The sequence below is a fragment of the Hyla sarda genome, chromosome 5 (assembly GCF_029499605.1).
Source record: "Hyla sarda isolate aHylSar1 chromosome 5, aHylSar1.hap1, whole genome shotgun sequence".
Taxonomy (NCBI): Eukaryota; Metazoa; Chordata; class Amphibia; order Anura; family Hylidae; genus Hyla; species Hyla sarda.
The window spans coordinates 282,414,545-282,431,087 of record NC_079193.1 but is presented as its reverse complement, the minus strand read 5'-3'; the positions used below and the strand labels follow the sequence as shown (position 1 = coordinate 282,431,087).

At 42.9% G+C, this 16,543-nt stretch overlaps 2 protein-coding genes across 4 annotated transcripts in view; one reads left to right on the top strand and one right to left on the bottom strand.

Moving 5' to 3' along the window:
• Nucleotides 1-16,543, bottom strand: part of SPIDR (scaffold protein involved in DNA repair) — a 1,058,688-nt gene that overhangs the window by 172,951 nt on the left and 869,194 nt on the right. Inside the window, exon 20 of one of the 3 annotated variants that reach the window (XM_056521842.1) lies at nt 4,842-5,014. The exons of 1 other annotated variant lie outside the window; for it this stretch is intronic. In XM_056521842.1, the coding sequence (XP_056377817.1) occupies nt 4,943-5,014 (72 nt within the window). In that variant the 3' untranslated portion in view covers nt 4,842-4,942. Of the gene's footprint in view, nt 1-4,841; nt 5,015-5,846; nt 5,917-16,543 lie in introns of those variants that run through there. One more of the 3 variants, XM_056521843.1, reaches the window with a different exon arrangement.
• Nucleotides 11,071-12,992, top strand: CEBPD (CCAAT enhancer binding protein delta). Its single transcript, XM_056521882.1, has one exon. The coding sequence runs from the start codon at nt 11,207-11,209 to the stop codon at nt 12,062-12,064; it is 858 nt and encodes a 285-aa protein (XP_056377857.1). The 5' UTR covers nt 11,071-11,206; the 3' UTR covers nt 12,065-12,992.

Genomic DNA, 16,543 nt, shown 5'->3' with positions numbered 1-16,543 from the left:
CAGTGAGTCTCCTAAACTGTAGCCCTCCAGATGTTGCAAAACTGCAAATCCCAGCATGCCCACACAGCAAACAGCTCTCTGGCATGCTGGGAAGTTGTAGTTTTGCAACATCTGGAGGGTTACAGTTTAGAGACCACTGTATAGTGGTCTTGAACTGTAGCCTTCCAGATGTTGCTAAGCAACTCACCGGCTTCCGTAGGATCCAGGGAGCCACATCGCTGTCCTCTTCTTCCGCTGATCCCCGCCGCCGATGGGTAAGTGGACTTCGGCGCAGGTCCCCTTCGGCTTCCCCATTCTGCCCCGATTTGCTATTGGTCGTCGCTTCTGGACAACCAATAGCAGGAATAGGAGGGGTGGCAGCCCTGCCACCTCACTCCTATCCCTTCAGAGGGATTGTGGGTGTCTTGGACAACCCCGATTACCCTTATTTTCCGGGTCACCATAAACCCGTATGACCGGGGGGGGGGGGGGGTCCTGATGCACCCCTGGGCATTTGCATGGGGTGCCTGTTGATCGATACAGGTACACCCTTGAACCTTAAGTGCCAGCGTCCAAGGGCGTATCCATATGCCCATGGTCCTTAAGGGGTTAATTCTGCTGATTTTTAGAAATATCCCATATGTGGTCCTAGTGCTCAACTGAGTCAACCATAGGCCACAGACATGAAGGAGCACCTAGTGGATTTTAGTGGCCTCCTTTTGATTTGGATATTTTTTCTGCTAACAATTCGTGTTTTTAAAGGCTTTGGGGTAGCAAAACATGAGCAATCCCCTGAAAGTTACCCTATTTTAGAAACTACACCCTTCAAGGTAATGTAACAAGGGGGCAGTGAACAATTGTTAAACACAATTTTGGAACAGTGGGCTGAGAAAAATACATTTTTTACATTAAAATGCTAGTGTATCCCTGAATATTTCATTTTCACAAGAAGTGAAAAAGCCCCACAAAATGTGTAACCCAATTTTTCTCCTGAGTACGGATATACCCCATATTTGGTCGTGAAGTGCTATAAGGCCACACAACTGGGCTCTGGAGTGAGAGAGCACCATGCATGTTTGAGGCTTAAAGTGGTGATTTACACTGCAACTGATGATAGTTGCAGAGGTTCTGACATAAAATCTAAAGAAAAACTTTTAAGTGTCCCCAGTTTTTATCAACATAATGCAGACATTTTCGGATGGCCCCAAAACGGGGGACATGACATGGCCATATGGTAGAGTGGGGTTTGGTAAAGAATATCCCTACTCCAGAATTGATGAATGCACAGCTTTTCAACTAGGCCCATATGTACTGTCCGGAGTCCATCTGTCAGTATAATCTAAAAATGCATTGAGGTTCTAGGCAAACATATTTGTCTGCTCCATCATTACTGAAACAAACCTGGAAGTCTATTTCAGTAAAGACTGTGTGGTCAATCCTGATTCCTGGGTAGTCAACAAACTCCGGCTAATGGTCCTCAGGGGTGGTCCAGACAAGTATCCCTGTAGCCTCTACAGGAGAATCTGTCTGGTGGGCTGGAAAAGTTGTATGGGTGAGAGGGTCACTATCTGATTCTAAGAGGGGGGGGGGGGTGTAAGTTTATTGAAGTGTGCATGTGTGTTGTGGTGTTTAAACTTTTTTCCTAGCCCAAGCCCTAACAAAGAATAAAAAAAACACTGCTCCACAAAATAAAGGGGACACTAAGATAACACATCCTAGATCTGAATGAATGAACTAGTTGTATGAAATACTTTCATCTTTACATAGTTTAATGTGCTGACAACAAAATCACACAAATTTATTAACCCATGGAGGTCTGGATATGGAGTCACTCCAGCAATATGAGGTCTAGCATTGTTTTGCATTAAAGGAGTAGTCCAGTGCTGAAAAACGTATCCCCTATCCTAAGGATAGGGGATAAGTTTCAGATTGTGGGGTGTCCGACCACTGGGGCCCCCCGCAATCTCCTGTACAGGGCCCCAGCAGCCTGCGGGAAGGGGGTGCGTTGACCACTGCACTAAGCGGCTGCTGACATGCCCCCTCAACACAACTTTCTGGCCGAGCCGGAGCACTGCCTTCGGCAATCTCCGGCTCTGCCAAAGAGTTGTATTGAGGGGGTGTGTCAGCCGCCACTTCGTGCGGTGATCAATTACTGACCAGAGAGCCGGGGCCCCGTACAGGAGATCATGGGGGCCCTAGCAGTCGGACCCCTCGCGATCTGAAACTTATCCCCTATCCTTAGGATAGGGGATAAGTTTTTCAGCACTGGACTACTTCTTTAAGAGGAACCCAGGGCCAACCGCACCAGCATATGGTCTCACAAGGGGTCTGAGGATCTCATCTTGGTACCTAATGGCAGTCAGGCTACCTCTGTCAAGCACATGGAGGGATGTGTGGCCCCCCCAAAGAAATACCACCCCACACCATTATTGACCCACCGCCAAACCGGGCATACTGGAGGATGTTGCAGGCAGCAGAACTTTCTCCACTTCTGTCACATGTGCTCAGTGTGAAGCTGCTTTCATCTGTGAAGAGCACAGAATGCCAGTGCCGAATTTGCCAATCTTGGTGTTCTTTGGCAAATGCCAAACATCCTGCACAGTGTTGGACTGTAAGCACAACCCCACCTGTGGATTTCGGGCCCTCATGGAGTCTGTTTCTGACCTTTTAAGTGGACACATGCACATTTGTGGCCTGATGGAGATCATTTTGCACAAAGGCAGAGGTCCTGCTGCTGGATTGTTGCCCTCCTATGGCTGTCTCCTCCATGTCTCCTGATGTACTGACCTATCTCCTTGTAGCACCTACATGCTCTGGACACTACACCGACAGACAAAGCAAACCTTCTTGCCACAGTTCACATTGATGTGCCATCCTGGATGAGCTGCACTACCTGAGCCACTTGTGTGGGTTTTAGACTCCCTCTCATGCTACCACTAGAGTGAAAGCACCGCCAGTATTAAGAAGTGACACTGAGTGGACAGTGTGATTTCACAGAAGTGTGATTGACTTGGAGTTACATTGTGTTGTTTAAGTGTTCACTTTTATTTTATATACACTGCTCAAAAAAATAAAGTAAAAAATAAAACTAAATAAAAATGTAAAATAAGAGAAACTTCTAGCACAAAAAGCCCTGCACCAAAAAAGTGTGGATGCTAATCAGTTGTGTGTGTCACTAATTAGTGCTCAGTGGTGTCAGGACACACAGAAAAAGAAATGTACATGGTGAAGGGTCTGGTCACACACCAACAGAACAGTTGCTAGTGGCACGGACCGCTCCCCTTACAAAAAAAAAAAAGACAGCAATCAGGGTAGGCTGCACAAGGGGTTAAATGCTGATCAGTGATAAATCACTGGTCACAGGTCAGGGAAGGCTGGACACATGAATAGGGTCCATCCACACAGCACAGGACAGCTGCTAGTGGCATGGACTGCAAACGTACCTGGTAAAATTTTTACCAGGTAAAGTGAGTTTGAATTAGGATCACCCACCCTTCTAAGGCGGAATTAACACCTGCGTCGAAGCTCCATTCAGGAGCTCTTTCATAGAGTCCATTAAAGTGACAAACTACAGACACCAACATTACTATTGACCTTCAATGGGATTCCTCAGGTTTACCATCTGAGGTCCGTTGTTTCACAGGAGTTGAGAGAAGAAAAAATTAGGACATGCAGGATTTTTTCTCAGCTCAAATACCGTATTGTGAACGGACTCTTCCAGCACTGATGTGAACCTGGCCTAACTCTGCACAGGTTTTGATAAATTTCCTTTTTCATTCACAGTCTATGTTCAACCACTATTACATCTCTCTGTAACCTCTAATTAGCTTTTCTCAATATGCTTTACTTGGTGTGTACGTAAAAGATGCCATGCAGACCTGAAAGTGTTGGTGCCTGAGTAGGTGACTAGGGATGGCTTTTTCCAGTGCATAATCATTTGCATGAGAACTGACACACTGTACAGCAGCTAGAACTTTCTATATTTACCACCACACAAATTCCTATCTATTTAAATTCCAGCTTGCGCACTGTGGCCACAAGATGGCACTGCTATTACTATGCTTTCATTCAGAGGAATGTGCCAATTACAACCGTGAAATGGTTGGAATAGCAGGACATTACCACTATGGGAATTTCCCTAATAAGAGCATCGGGATTAATTGAGTAAAAAAAAAAACATATTCTGGGAAGTTACATAGGCAGAAGCATGTTATTGCATAAACCCCTTGAACTCTCCATAGAAATGCTAGCCACTTGTTACTGGATTTAACGAAAGAAACTATAAAGTAAGCAGTTATTGCTTATTTACTGTAAAACAAAAATAAATGTTGTCAACCCTGAAGGTGGCCATACACCTTATATTGTTTGCCCAACCCACCACTATCACCTGATAATGAAATGTATATGTTTGGTGGAGGGGCATCAACAAGGTAATGTGGGGTGAAGAAGGACAAGCTGACAATGTAATGTATAAGGTAGAGGGCAGCAGACAATATAATTGTATAGAGGGGTAAAGAATAATCAGCTGACAATGTCATATGCATAGTTGTGAGAAGAAGGATCAGCCAACATTGTAACGTGTATGGTGATGGGAAGGAAGGGTCAGCAGACAATGTATTGTGTATGGTTGGGGAATCAGCAGACAGTGTAATAAGGAAAAAGGGTCAACTAACAATGTAATGTATTTGGTGATAGGGAAGAAGGATCAGCTAAGAACAGGTTGGCGTATCACATTTGATGATCATTACAAGCTGTGGTACAGTGCTTTTTAGCTGGTAATACACATTATAATGATGTATAACTGAACTTACTTCTCTTTTCTATGGGTGATATAACAGTGCAGTTGCCACATCATGTAGGATCATTTTTATTCCACCATCAACATGCAGATTAGTCTTGCATATCTTTGGGAAGGATCAGACAGGTAAATCAAAAATAATCTTCCCTGTCCAATTCCTGTACACTAAAACCATAGACTTAAAAGTACAGTAAGATTGTCCATTAAAATGGTCCAAGGGATCCAACTACAAGAAATCTACAAAAAAACAATGGTAGAGAAAATGTTAAACTAGACATATTTATGTGTTTTGTTTACATAAAGTGCATGTACACATGTATCAAAGTCTACAGATGAGTAACACTGGTTACATTTTAAAAGGCCATTGTATAAACTTATATAGTTTATTACTGGTGAAAATCACTTTTCATTATGTAGAAATCAGTAGTATCGCTGTCTAATTGTTAAATGTAAATTTTGGTTCTTAGTCCTGTGTTACATCTGAAAATGTCTAAAGTACATGTGATGGTTGTGCTTCATATATAATTGTTAGGAGTAGGTCTGTAGTTCATGAAAATCATCCTATATACAGGGCTGCAGATTTTGGAAATATGACTTTAAGCCTCTATTTATGGATTGTGTGGTTACTTTATAGAAGGTATCACATTTTATAGCACTTTGTATAAGCCTATGCATAGACTATGATGAGCCAGCTGTTTGAGATATATATGGTAGTCACAATTTGTATTGTCACCTTCTTCCACATCTAGCACTACCCCAATGAATAGATAATTAAAGATTATTTAAATTATGAAACATCACTGCTAATATACACATAACATTGTAGAACTGCTATTGGATTAGGCATGCAGTGTGACAGGCAGGGAAATAGGTACTATATGGCCCAACATGTATCACCTTCTACAATCACAGGTAATCAATATCAAATGCATTGGAATATCTCTTTATACAGTATTACTTCCTAATGCAGCAAGAAGGTCACTGAGCCCCCATTGTGCTGACAGAACTATCATAAGACATGTCATTAGTATTAGGTGCCGGAGTGTTGTGTCACCATGTAGAAGCTCCTGGAATGTTCATCAAATCCTAGAGTTGTCTATTTTATAAGGAGTTATAAGTAAATTGTAGACAATGGAATACTGTAAAAAGAAAGTATATTATTAAGGCAGTAATATCACATATACCACAGCTATACACTGGATAACAGCATCAAACACCGATGTTCACCTTGATTTAGAGTAGAAGGTATTGAGCCCATGTTCAAAAGTTCTGGCATAATAGATACATTAAACATGACATGTTCATAAACACTAGCAACACGATATCAACTTGATAAAGATGAGGCAGACGTCCCTGGAAAGAGACACTTTTCCTGGCTCTTAGAAGTGATCAGGGGTCAGCAGGGGGGAGCTGTCTGCCATATAAACTAGTGGTCCTGGGGAGATACTGTCTGTCTGCGCTGCATAAAAAACGAAAAGTTGTGCTCTAAATGAAGGCTAAGTATTTACACTTTTATGCACCTATAGTAAGATTAGCACATATATACAATACTAAGCCAAAGGTTTATAATCTACAGGTATATGTTTTTTGGCATTTACAATCTGGTATTGTTTTACAGAATCCAAAATGTAATCGGAGTTTACAGTCACATGTAAAGTAGATGTAGGGTGCCATTGTAGTGTCTTCAAAAGTAGGTATAGCTGGACGGGTGTCTTCTTATTAGTCATATGTGTCTGATCTGGGGAATGTATTTTGTTGTGGTCATTGTGGAAGTGATACAAATAATGACAAAAATCTGACTAGGGCCCAAGAGAGCAGAGGAAAAAGTCATTTAGTCAACATTTTGTTTCCAACTTCAAAAGCATTAAAGAGTCTGCCTTAGCGTTTATGTTCTACTTTGTGTCTCAAAACAGAAATCTTTCACTTTGAACTGAAGAGCAGGACAGTTAACAAAAGTGACTATAAACCTAATGCCTGAATACGGGCTATTCTGCTGGCACCAACAAACCTGGAACTAGTTTACTCCCTACAAAGAATACATGCAAAGAGAGGCCTCTGCACTGAATTACCCAGGAGATTTATGGGATCAGTACCCAGTTAACAGCTTCCTTGCTTTATCTCTCAGTCAGGACGTCTCATCTCTAGCAGATTATATCACCAGTTATACGAAAGTAATCACAGGTGATTAGGCACTTAAACCTTCATGGCCAAAAGTGATTATGGATGCCTAATACTAACTCCATAACCCTATCCTGCCCCTCTATACAATACATAGTCTTCAGTACAAAAGTCTTCAGACCCTTTGACTTGTTCACATTTTGTTCTGCCTCGTGGTAAAATAAAGAAAGAGCAAGCGCCCCCCCCCTCCATATATACACCATAATGAGAACCAAGATTAGACTTTTAGGCCTCAAAAATAAATGTCATGTCTGAAGAAAACCAGACACTGCTTATCTATCACATGCCCTATACTATTGTGTAGTACATATAAAGGTATAGAAGTGACAAGTCTTATGTGTTTTCTAACTGTATATGCTAACATCAGGTCACTATTTTGTGTTCTTCACTTTTTGGAAAGTTGAATTTTGCTAAATCCATAACCCTTTAAACTTGATTGTGGCTAGAGAACGGAACACATAACATAACAGCAATGTATAGTCGGACATTATGTACTTAACATTATACATATACACACCCATTCTGCTGCAATAAAGGTCAGGATATCTCACAGTAATGACTCACTAATTCCACTCACTATCCAGCGCACATTACCTATGACATGATCAGGACTATAATGGTATGAATACTACAGGTGAGCATCAATATGGAAGTATGAATGTATCAAAATGCAGATATTGGCCCTTATTTATCAATTAACCTGAAACCCTAATTGTCTGTTTTTTTTCCCATAGCCACCAATCAAAGCTCAACTCACTTTACAAGAGCTCATTAAGATTTGAAAGTTGAGATGTGATTGTTTGTTATGGGGGGGCTGAAAATTAGAGTTTCAGGCTGATTGATAAATCTCCCCAATTGTGTTATACCCATGAATCAGATTGCAGGCCTTTACTTTATGCTGGATTTATCCATCAGATTCCTGATCATGTTTTATCTAGTCAGAACAACATCACATTGGTTCTACTGATGCTTCTGCTATCTGTCTCTTCTACAAAATTTCCCCCATTTTCAACATAGTTGTAGCATCTGAAAACCCCATCCATTATAGGGAGGTGTAAGGGGAATAGCTATCACTGAATTAAACCTAAGACATCTGATCAGGTGATAGCTATCTAACTGTACTCCCCCATAAATATGCACATACTTGGATTCATAAAGTATGCACGATTATTTAATAAAAAGGGAAATAAAGGAGCTGGCAGCTTAATGCTTGGCAGAAAAGTTAAGTATTAGGCATGATGAAATCCGCTATGCCCACTCCTCAACATCTACCATCAGGAGTATAGTCCTTGTGACAATTACAAAAATACCCTACATGGATCCCAGAAAGATAACATTTTTACATTGACCCAACGTCTGTGTCCCCATTTAGTCCTAGCTTATTCCTAAATGTTATATGCAAGTTCTTTATCCTATGTGGATCTTCTGCACAGGTTGTCACCACCCAATTGCGGAAGTGATGTGACCAAGCAGGAACCAGATCTGGCATGGTGACATCCTCTGACTGGTTCCAAGGGTGTTCCTACCATAGTGACTGACCATGTGGATGCTATGAAACCCTTGATACCAGTCAGAAGATGCCTCCAGTATATGACTGCAGCCTCTTCCAAGAACAGCAGTGGCAAGGGGATGAGAACAATCACATGACTATAGGAAACTATAATACTGTAATTCTATAGGTGCAAGTCAAGAGACTCCAAGATGGAAGCTCAGATGTGAGGCAGAGACTGGCAGTATAGATTCCTCACATGTACATATGTGTGCACAGCCATTTAGAATTGGGTAATAAATGTTGTTTGGGCCAAGATCTGCGCTCTTCCTCACTACTTTACAGTTCCCTGAAAAACACATAACTGCTTTCCCTTCTTCCAGAGAACTAACAGAGACTGGGCAATGGGCCAGAGTTCCTACACTCCTCTCCACGTCCAGGCCTGCAGCTTCAATATGGACTCAAATAGATCCTTTATGACAAGGGAAATGTGCAGAAAAGCAACAACTACAGTATGTGACACAAGAGGTGTATTGGAGTTTTGGAGAATGTTTGTGCTCACATCACGCTATTGATATATGTAAGGAGGACTACCTAAAGCACGTTTCCAACATATGACACACTATACATTATATACCACATAATATAAGTCTCTTGCTCTGCTCTAATAGATAGGCAAGAGTCTGCTGCCAAAATAAAAAATAATAATAATAAAAAAAAAAGCATGGTGATGGATACCACCCTGATAGGAGACAAAAGGACACTTGGTTGACCTCTTTCAGACCAATGGGGATCTGTGCAGTGAGCTTTCTAGGTGCATAAAGCTAACATGTTGGCTTGGCAAAGGCAAAGTGTTTTTTTTTTTTTGCTTTAGCACCTGGGCCACATGCCCCAATTTCTCCCCATTCCACTGCAAAAAGGGGCATTTTTATTAGTTTTATAACTGGGCAGTTATGTTATGTACCGATCAGTAATATACATAAATTGGTTCTTTTTGCAGGGTCATAGCTGGGATAGGGCATCATGGGGCACACCATCATGTTCCATGTTATTTATCATTGTATCTTTTTCGAAATGGTAATAAACCAGTCATGTGACATGTTATTTCTATCGCCATAAGCGTATACTGTCGCCTGCACTGGTGGCAGTAGAGCAGCATTTCTGTATTTCAGTGATCCCCAAGAGCCTAAGACTGGGTGTTGTAGTTTTGCAACTTGAAAGCCACAATGCTTGTAGTATAACATGCTGGGAGTAGTAGTATTCTTACAGCTGGAGAGCTAGAGAAGGGGTTCTCAACCGGTGGTACATGTACCCCTAGGGGTACACAAATGTGCTGACAAATACCGGCCATGCATTGGCCAGTATTTGCCAGCGCATAGCATGAAATGGCCGCGGCAGCTCTTTGTACAGTAGTGCGGCCAGAGCTGCGGCTACCGTAAGGGAGCTGCGTGGTTTCCGGGGAGATGTGTGACCTCCCCTGACGTTGCGCGGAGGTGCGCGCTGAACATGACGCGCTGCAAACATGGACAGGCCACACGGGACAAACAGGCCGGGTAAAGTAAAAAAAAGTGCCAAATAAGTGTATGGGACGGAGATAGGGTTTTTGTATGTGTAAATATATATTCGCTCAGGGGGGATCGGCGGGAGGGGAAATAATAGCACAAGGCATTAAGCTGGAGGGGGGGGGAGGGATAATGGCAAAAGGGGATCAGGATGAGGAACAATAGCACAAGGCAGTAAGATGGAGGGGGGAGGGATAATGGCAAAAGGGGATCGGGGGGGGGGTGGGATAATGGCACAAGAGGATTAATATGGAGGGGGGGGGGGGTACAGTCGCCAAAAAGGTTGAGAACCACGGAGGTAGAGGATGGGAATAATGCTTGCAGTATAACATGCTGACAGTTGTAGTTTTGCAGCAGCTGGAGAGCTACAGGATATAACTACATATATGGCAGCACACTTTTCTGTCATACTCACAGTGATAAATCTTCCTTAGGGTCTATTCACACGTACAGTATTATGCGCAGATTTCATGCACAGGATTTTCTGCTGCAGATTTCAATGTAAATTAAATGACTGAGCGCAGCTTCTAATCTGCAGTTACAAATCTGCGCAGGATCCTGTATGTGTGAACGTACCCTTAGGGTCTATTCACACCTACAATATTCTGCGCAGGATTTCAAGCTGTGTTCAGTTTACATTGAAATCTGCAGCAGAAAATCCTGTGCGTCAAATCTGCACAGAATACTGTAGGTGTGAATAGACCCTTAATGTGCAGCAGTGACTGTAATGGCCGCTCTCTCCTCATACAGTAAGTACATAACAGAGCACCCAACGGTCTTCAAGCTGTGGCCCTCCAGATGTTGCACAACTACAACTCGCATGCTGGGAATTGTAGTTTTGCAACATCTGGAGGGCCACAGTTTGAAGACCACTGTTCCAACCCCATCTCCACACCACCCAAACGGGTTAGGTTTTGTGTAGGTGATAGAGCCTGACTGTCCATCTCCTGGCAGCAGCGCCCGGTGGGAACATTTGTCTTGAGTTTTGTTCCGTACCCCGGCGCCGCCCTCCCGTCAGGACGTCAGTGAGGGGGAGGAGCCAGGAACTATATATCCCGCTGTAGCGCTCTCCGATCTCACTGACAGCAGCAGTTAGGGCGAATACACAGTCAGCGCCACCTAGCGACAGCAGAGCGCCGTGCACGGTCCAGTGACAGCTGATCCCGATTGCTCCTGTGCCACCTTCAGCAGTCCACTCACATGAGCGCCCTGTCCATCAGCCTGGAGTCTCCCTATGCCGCCTGGGGCATGGAGCCCACCAACTTCTACGAGCAGAGACTGAGCAGCTCCCCTGCCCTGTGTAAGCCCCGTGCCATGTGCGATGAGTCGGAGCCGCCGGTGAGCAGCGGGGGCACCCTGGCAGAGCTGAGCGCAGCCCAAGCCATCTATGATGATGAGAGCGCCATAGACTTCAGCTCGTACATTGACTCCATGGCCTCGGTGCCCAACCTGGAGCTGTGTAACGACGAGCTGTTTGCGGACTTATTCAACAACAATCACAAGAACGGCGGCGGGGAGCGTGCAGACTGCGGGGGCGACTATCTGAGCGGCCTCCTGGCCCCGCAGCACCCAGGGGGCAAGTTACACGTGCAGCAGCAGCAGCTGAAGAAGGAGCCGGAGTGGAGTGACAGTGACATGCCATCCTCCCTACCCTGCCAGATCGCTACCTGTGCCCAGACCAGCATGAGTCTGCAGCCCACCCCGCCCTCCTCCCCGGAGCCCTCCAGTAGCCCCAGCTCCGCATGCCCATCCCCTGCCTCCTCCACCACCAAGGACAGGACGGGGGGCAAAAAGAACTTGGACCGCTTCAGCCCCGAGTACCGGCAGCGCCGGGAGCGCAACAACATCGCGGTGAGGAAGAGCCGGGACAAGGCGAAGAAGCGGAACCAGGACATGCAGCAGAAGCTGCTGGAGCTCTCCTCCGAGAACGACAAGCTGCACAAAAGGATTGAGCTCCTCACCAGGGACTTAACCAACCTCAGACACTTCTTCAAGCAGCTGCCCCCCACAGCAGGGGGCGCCTTCCTCTCCGGTCTGGGAGGCATAGACTGCCGGTAACCTGCAGCCAAGGACTGTGATGATCATATCTAACTGAATACCTCAGCCCAGCAGAGGGCTCCAGTGAGCAGGGGGGCTGTACAGCCACCCCACATGCTGGGACTTTTTAAGACTGAGCCAACAGCAGACTGTTTTTTTTTTTCTATGTTATTCTAGTGCAATAAAGCTGTGTTGCCAATATCTTGCAGAAGTGCTGTGCCCCTTGTGTGGCAGACAGCTCACCCTGTCCTCTCTGGCATGCAAGAGCTGGCTTCCTATCAAGTATTGTAACTAAAGGTGCAGGGGTGCCAGCACTTTTCTCTATGACCTGATGGATGTGATGCAGCCTAAATATATATATATATATATATATATATATATATATATATATATATATATATATATATGCTTCAGCCTAGCATACGTGGTACAGACTGTAGCCTGGGCGAGGGTTGCTGTGGAGCCCTGTCATCAGTGCCTTGTCCTGCTAAGAGCCCATGTGAAGCCATCCCAGTAGCAGACACATTTGACATGTTCTGTTATTAGTGCCTTATTACTTTGGCTGAAGCAGCCTGTAGCTGGAAGTACTGTATGGGGAAGGCACATTTTGGGCAGTGCCAAACAGAAATTGTGCTGGTCTTCAGTTTCTCTATTGAATGTGTAGCCAATAATCGTGCTACTCCCCCCGACCCCCTGGAAATATAGAACTATAAATATATATGTATTTTTTCCATTCTCTAAGACAAAGCTAATACATTTCCCTTCCTTAAATTATTTTTGTAATGTTTAGTTTTCTATACCCGTGTATTGATGCAGCTATGGTACATTTGTAAAGTGATCTCGAAGATAAAAGACTTTGTATTGTAGATATTAGGGACAGAGAATGAGCATGCTCAACTTTTTATATGATAATCTTTACGACATTTGTAAGAATAAAACCTTAAAATGCACCAGCGCTTGTGTCTTTGGGTTATCTCAAATGCATGTGGGGAACATTGTTATTGTGGGGAACATTGTTATATTGTTTGATATAACCTATTGTTTGGCATTTATTTTTCCATAAATAGTGGGGGAGATTTCTAACAAACCTGTGTAGAAGAGTGGTGCCGTTGTCCATAGCAACCAATCAGATTTTCCTATTTACAAAGGCCTCTGGAGAATAAAATTAAAGAAGCAATCTGACTAACTGCACCGTTCTTCTACACAGGTTTTGGTTAATTGTCCCCAGTGGGTATAGGTGCTTTTTATTTGGCGTTTTTCCCCTATATTGTTCCCATTACAAATCATGTGATTATGTCATCATGTGACTTCTAATTAAGATTTGGGAGGGGCACCAACATACACGGCACACATGAGGGGAGATTCAGAGGAAAAGTTGATGAGTTGCCCATAGCAACCAATCATTTATGAAAAAGCCTCTGAAAAATGAAAGACGCGATCTGGTTACTATGGCCAACTCAGCAATTTTTCCTCGGGACAGGTTTTGATGAATCTCCCCATTGTGTTTTTTACTATGTTTGTTTTTTTCCACTTATAGACAGCTATGGGAGTAAAAAATGCAACAATTTCTTGAATGAAAAAAAAAAAAAAAGCCAGGGCATGTTACTATTTAGGAAAATTGTCACTTAGCCTCTAAACATCACTAAAGTGTAAAAGTAATGGAAAAAAAAATCACATTGGTATTACTTTTCCCTACTGATTCCAACATAAAAAAATTGTGCTGTCAGATGTAGAGATGAGTGAAGTTACAGTGATTCGATTCGTCACAAACTTCTCGGCTCGGCAGTTGATGACTTTTCCTGCATAAATTAGTTCAGCTTTCAGGTGCTCCGTTGGGCTGGAAATGGTTTATACAGTCCTAGGAGAGAGTCTCCAGCCCACCGGAGCACCTGAAAGCTGAACTCATTTATGCAGGATCAAGTCAGCAACCGCCGAGCTGAGAAGTTTGTGACGAATCGAATTACTGTAACTTCACTCATCTCTAGTCAGATGTTAAGAAAAAGCTGTGCCTTATGGCAGTTCACATACTTTTGCAGTAGAGTTGTCATTTTTCTCTACTTGCACCTGCAGTAGTATTATGCATCCTGCATTCCTATGTGAAACTCCAGTTAACATTTCTTGTTATCAATCCCAATGACACACTCCGTTCTGCTACATCTGTGCTTGACACATTTTCCACACATCACTGCGACTCTGGTTAATGAATACCTTTAAAAAGGCTGTGTCAGGCCATTAGAACCAGCCAGAAGATCATTGACCCAACTGCACATTCTAGTTGCCATGTAGGAATGCTGATGTCATGCATTGGTCTTCTATAGGGGGTAAACTTTTATACCTGGAAGATATTGCTCACATAACAGCACATATCTGCTAAAAGGGTTTTCTCCAAAAGAAAAGGTAAGCATCAAAGGTTGTCATGTGACAGTCCCAATGTGGAGGAAATCTAAAGGGGTTACCAGAATTCCTTACAATTTGCTGCAAAGGAATGGTATTACTCTCTGTTATCAGCCATTTTATCCAAACAGATTAAAGGGGTACTCCACTGGAAAACATTTATTTTTAAATCAACTGGTGCCAGAAAGTTAAGCAGATTTGTAAATTACTTCTATTAAAAAAAATCTTAATCCTCCCAGTACTTATCAGCTGCTGTTATGATCCACAGGAAGTTACTTTTTGAATTTCCTTCCTGTCAGACCACAGTGCTCTCTGCTGAAACCTCTGTCAATCTTAGGAACTGTCCAGAGCAGGATATGTTTTCTATGGGGAGTTGATCCTACACTGGACAGTTCCTAAAATGAACAGAGGTGTCAGCAGAGAGCACTGTGGTCAGGTAGAAAGGAAATTCAAAAACTAAAGAACTTCCTGTGGATCATAACAGCAGCTGATAAGTACTGGAAGGATTACAATTTTTTAATAGAGGTAATTTACAAATCTGTTTAACTTTCTGGCACCAGTTGATTTAAAAAAAAAAGGTTTTCCAGTGGAGTATCCCTTTAATAAGAACATAAACTCACCACACAGATCGCTGCTGGTAGCAGTACTCCCCAGCTGCTGCAAAACTACAACTTCCACCATTACCTGACAGCCTCCAGTTGTCAGGGCATGCTGGAAGTTGTAGTTTTACAACACATAAACATCTACAGGATGGGAAACAATGCTTGTAGTTTTAGTTTGTACGCTAAGCTGCTTACACACACACACACATAGCACCAATACAAAAAAAATGTGCACAAAACATCACAAAAAGACAAATAGATCTTTATTAAAAATAATTACTCAATAAAAAACTTGACAAATTAAAAAACACCAGAAAACATACTGAAGGCAAGTATGGAAGCTGAGCACAAGAACACTAGGTGCAGGATACAACAAAATACATATAAATACGAAGTTATCATGGACCTCCAATAAAATGCATATTATATAATAAAACCAGCTGGTAATGTAGAACAAGGAATACTATTAGATAACATATATAAATGATATCAACAGCCTGCAAAAAAGAAACCATACATAGTGCCAGGTCATACCTACCAAACCCAAACGACAGTTTCACTTAACTCAAGGCTTCCTCAGGGGGCATGGCTAACCAACTAAACAACACTCTATATACAGCCCCATGACCAATCAGGAAGTAGACCCATTTGACTATAGTGTCCAATATAGAAACCAGACTGATCACCCACACGATAATAATCAAATTTATGACCTGTTCCCTTGATGCCAGAACACAGGCCCCAGCAACCTCAGCCGGCGCAGTCATGTGACCAGGAAGAGGCAGCCCATGCGCAGAGGTGTAAATGGAAAAAACAGCATACAGGATCGCTGTACAGACAGACAGACACAAATACATATTATATACAGTGCATATAAAAGCCACCGTGAACAATATTGACTATATATACCCAGCACCTCTAATACCAGCTGTGATTATACCAAAGGTGAATGTGAGGGGTGTGTAGAGGAAATTTTTTTATTTGGTATTGGTGCTGCATTTATAATATGCACGCTTACCTACAGGTTTGTGTAGGGTGTTTTATTAATTTTTTTTTATTATTGGTAATTACACACACATCAATGTTGTTGGACATCATAAGTACACAGAGCACTTACAAATTGGCCCTGATTTACTATTGTAAACCCGACCTGTTTTGTGGGGTTGTACGCCAGAATTTGGTGGATTGCGCCAAAAATTGTGTATGTGCCAAAATTTGCGCCAAAAAATTCAAAAACCTGGCCAACTTTCCATATTACAACCCGAAAAGTGGGCGTGTCCCCAACATTTAAAAAAAATCCCAACATATTTACTAAGGTTTCCACAGAAAATGTGGTGGATTTGAGCTGAGGAAATCCCCATAGAGTGCAGTTACAAAACGTACCCCATCTTCCCTGGAGCAAGAACCCAAAACAGAAGAAATGGTCTCTTCTGTAGGGAAAATAGCAACATAGATTTAAAAAGTAAAAATACTTGTCAATTTTAAGGTGTCCCTATGGAAGCAT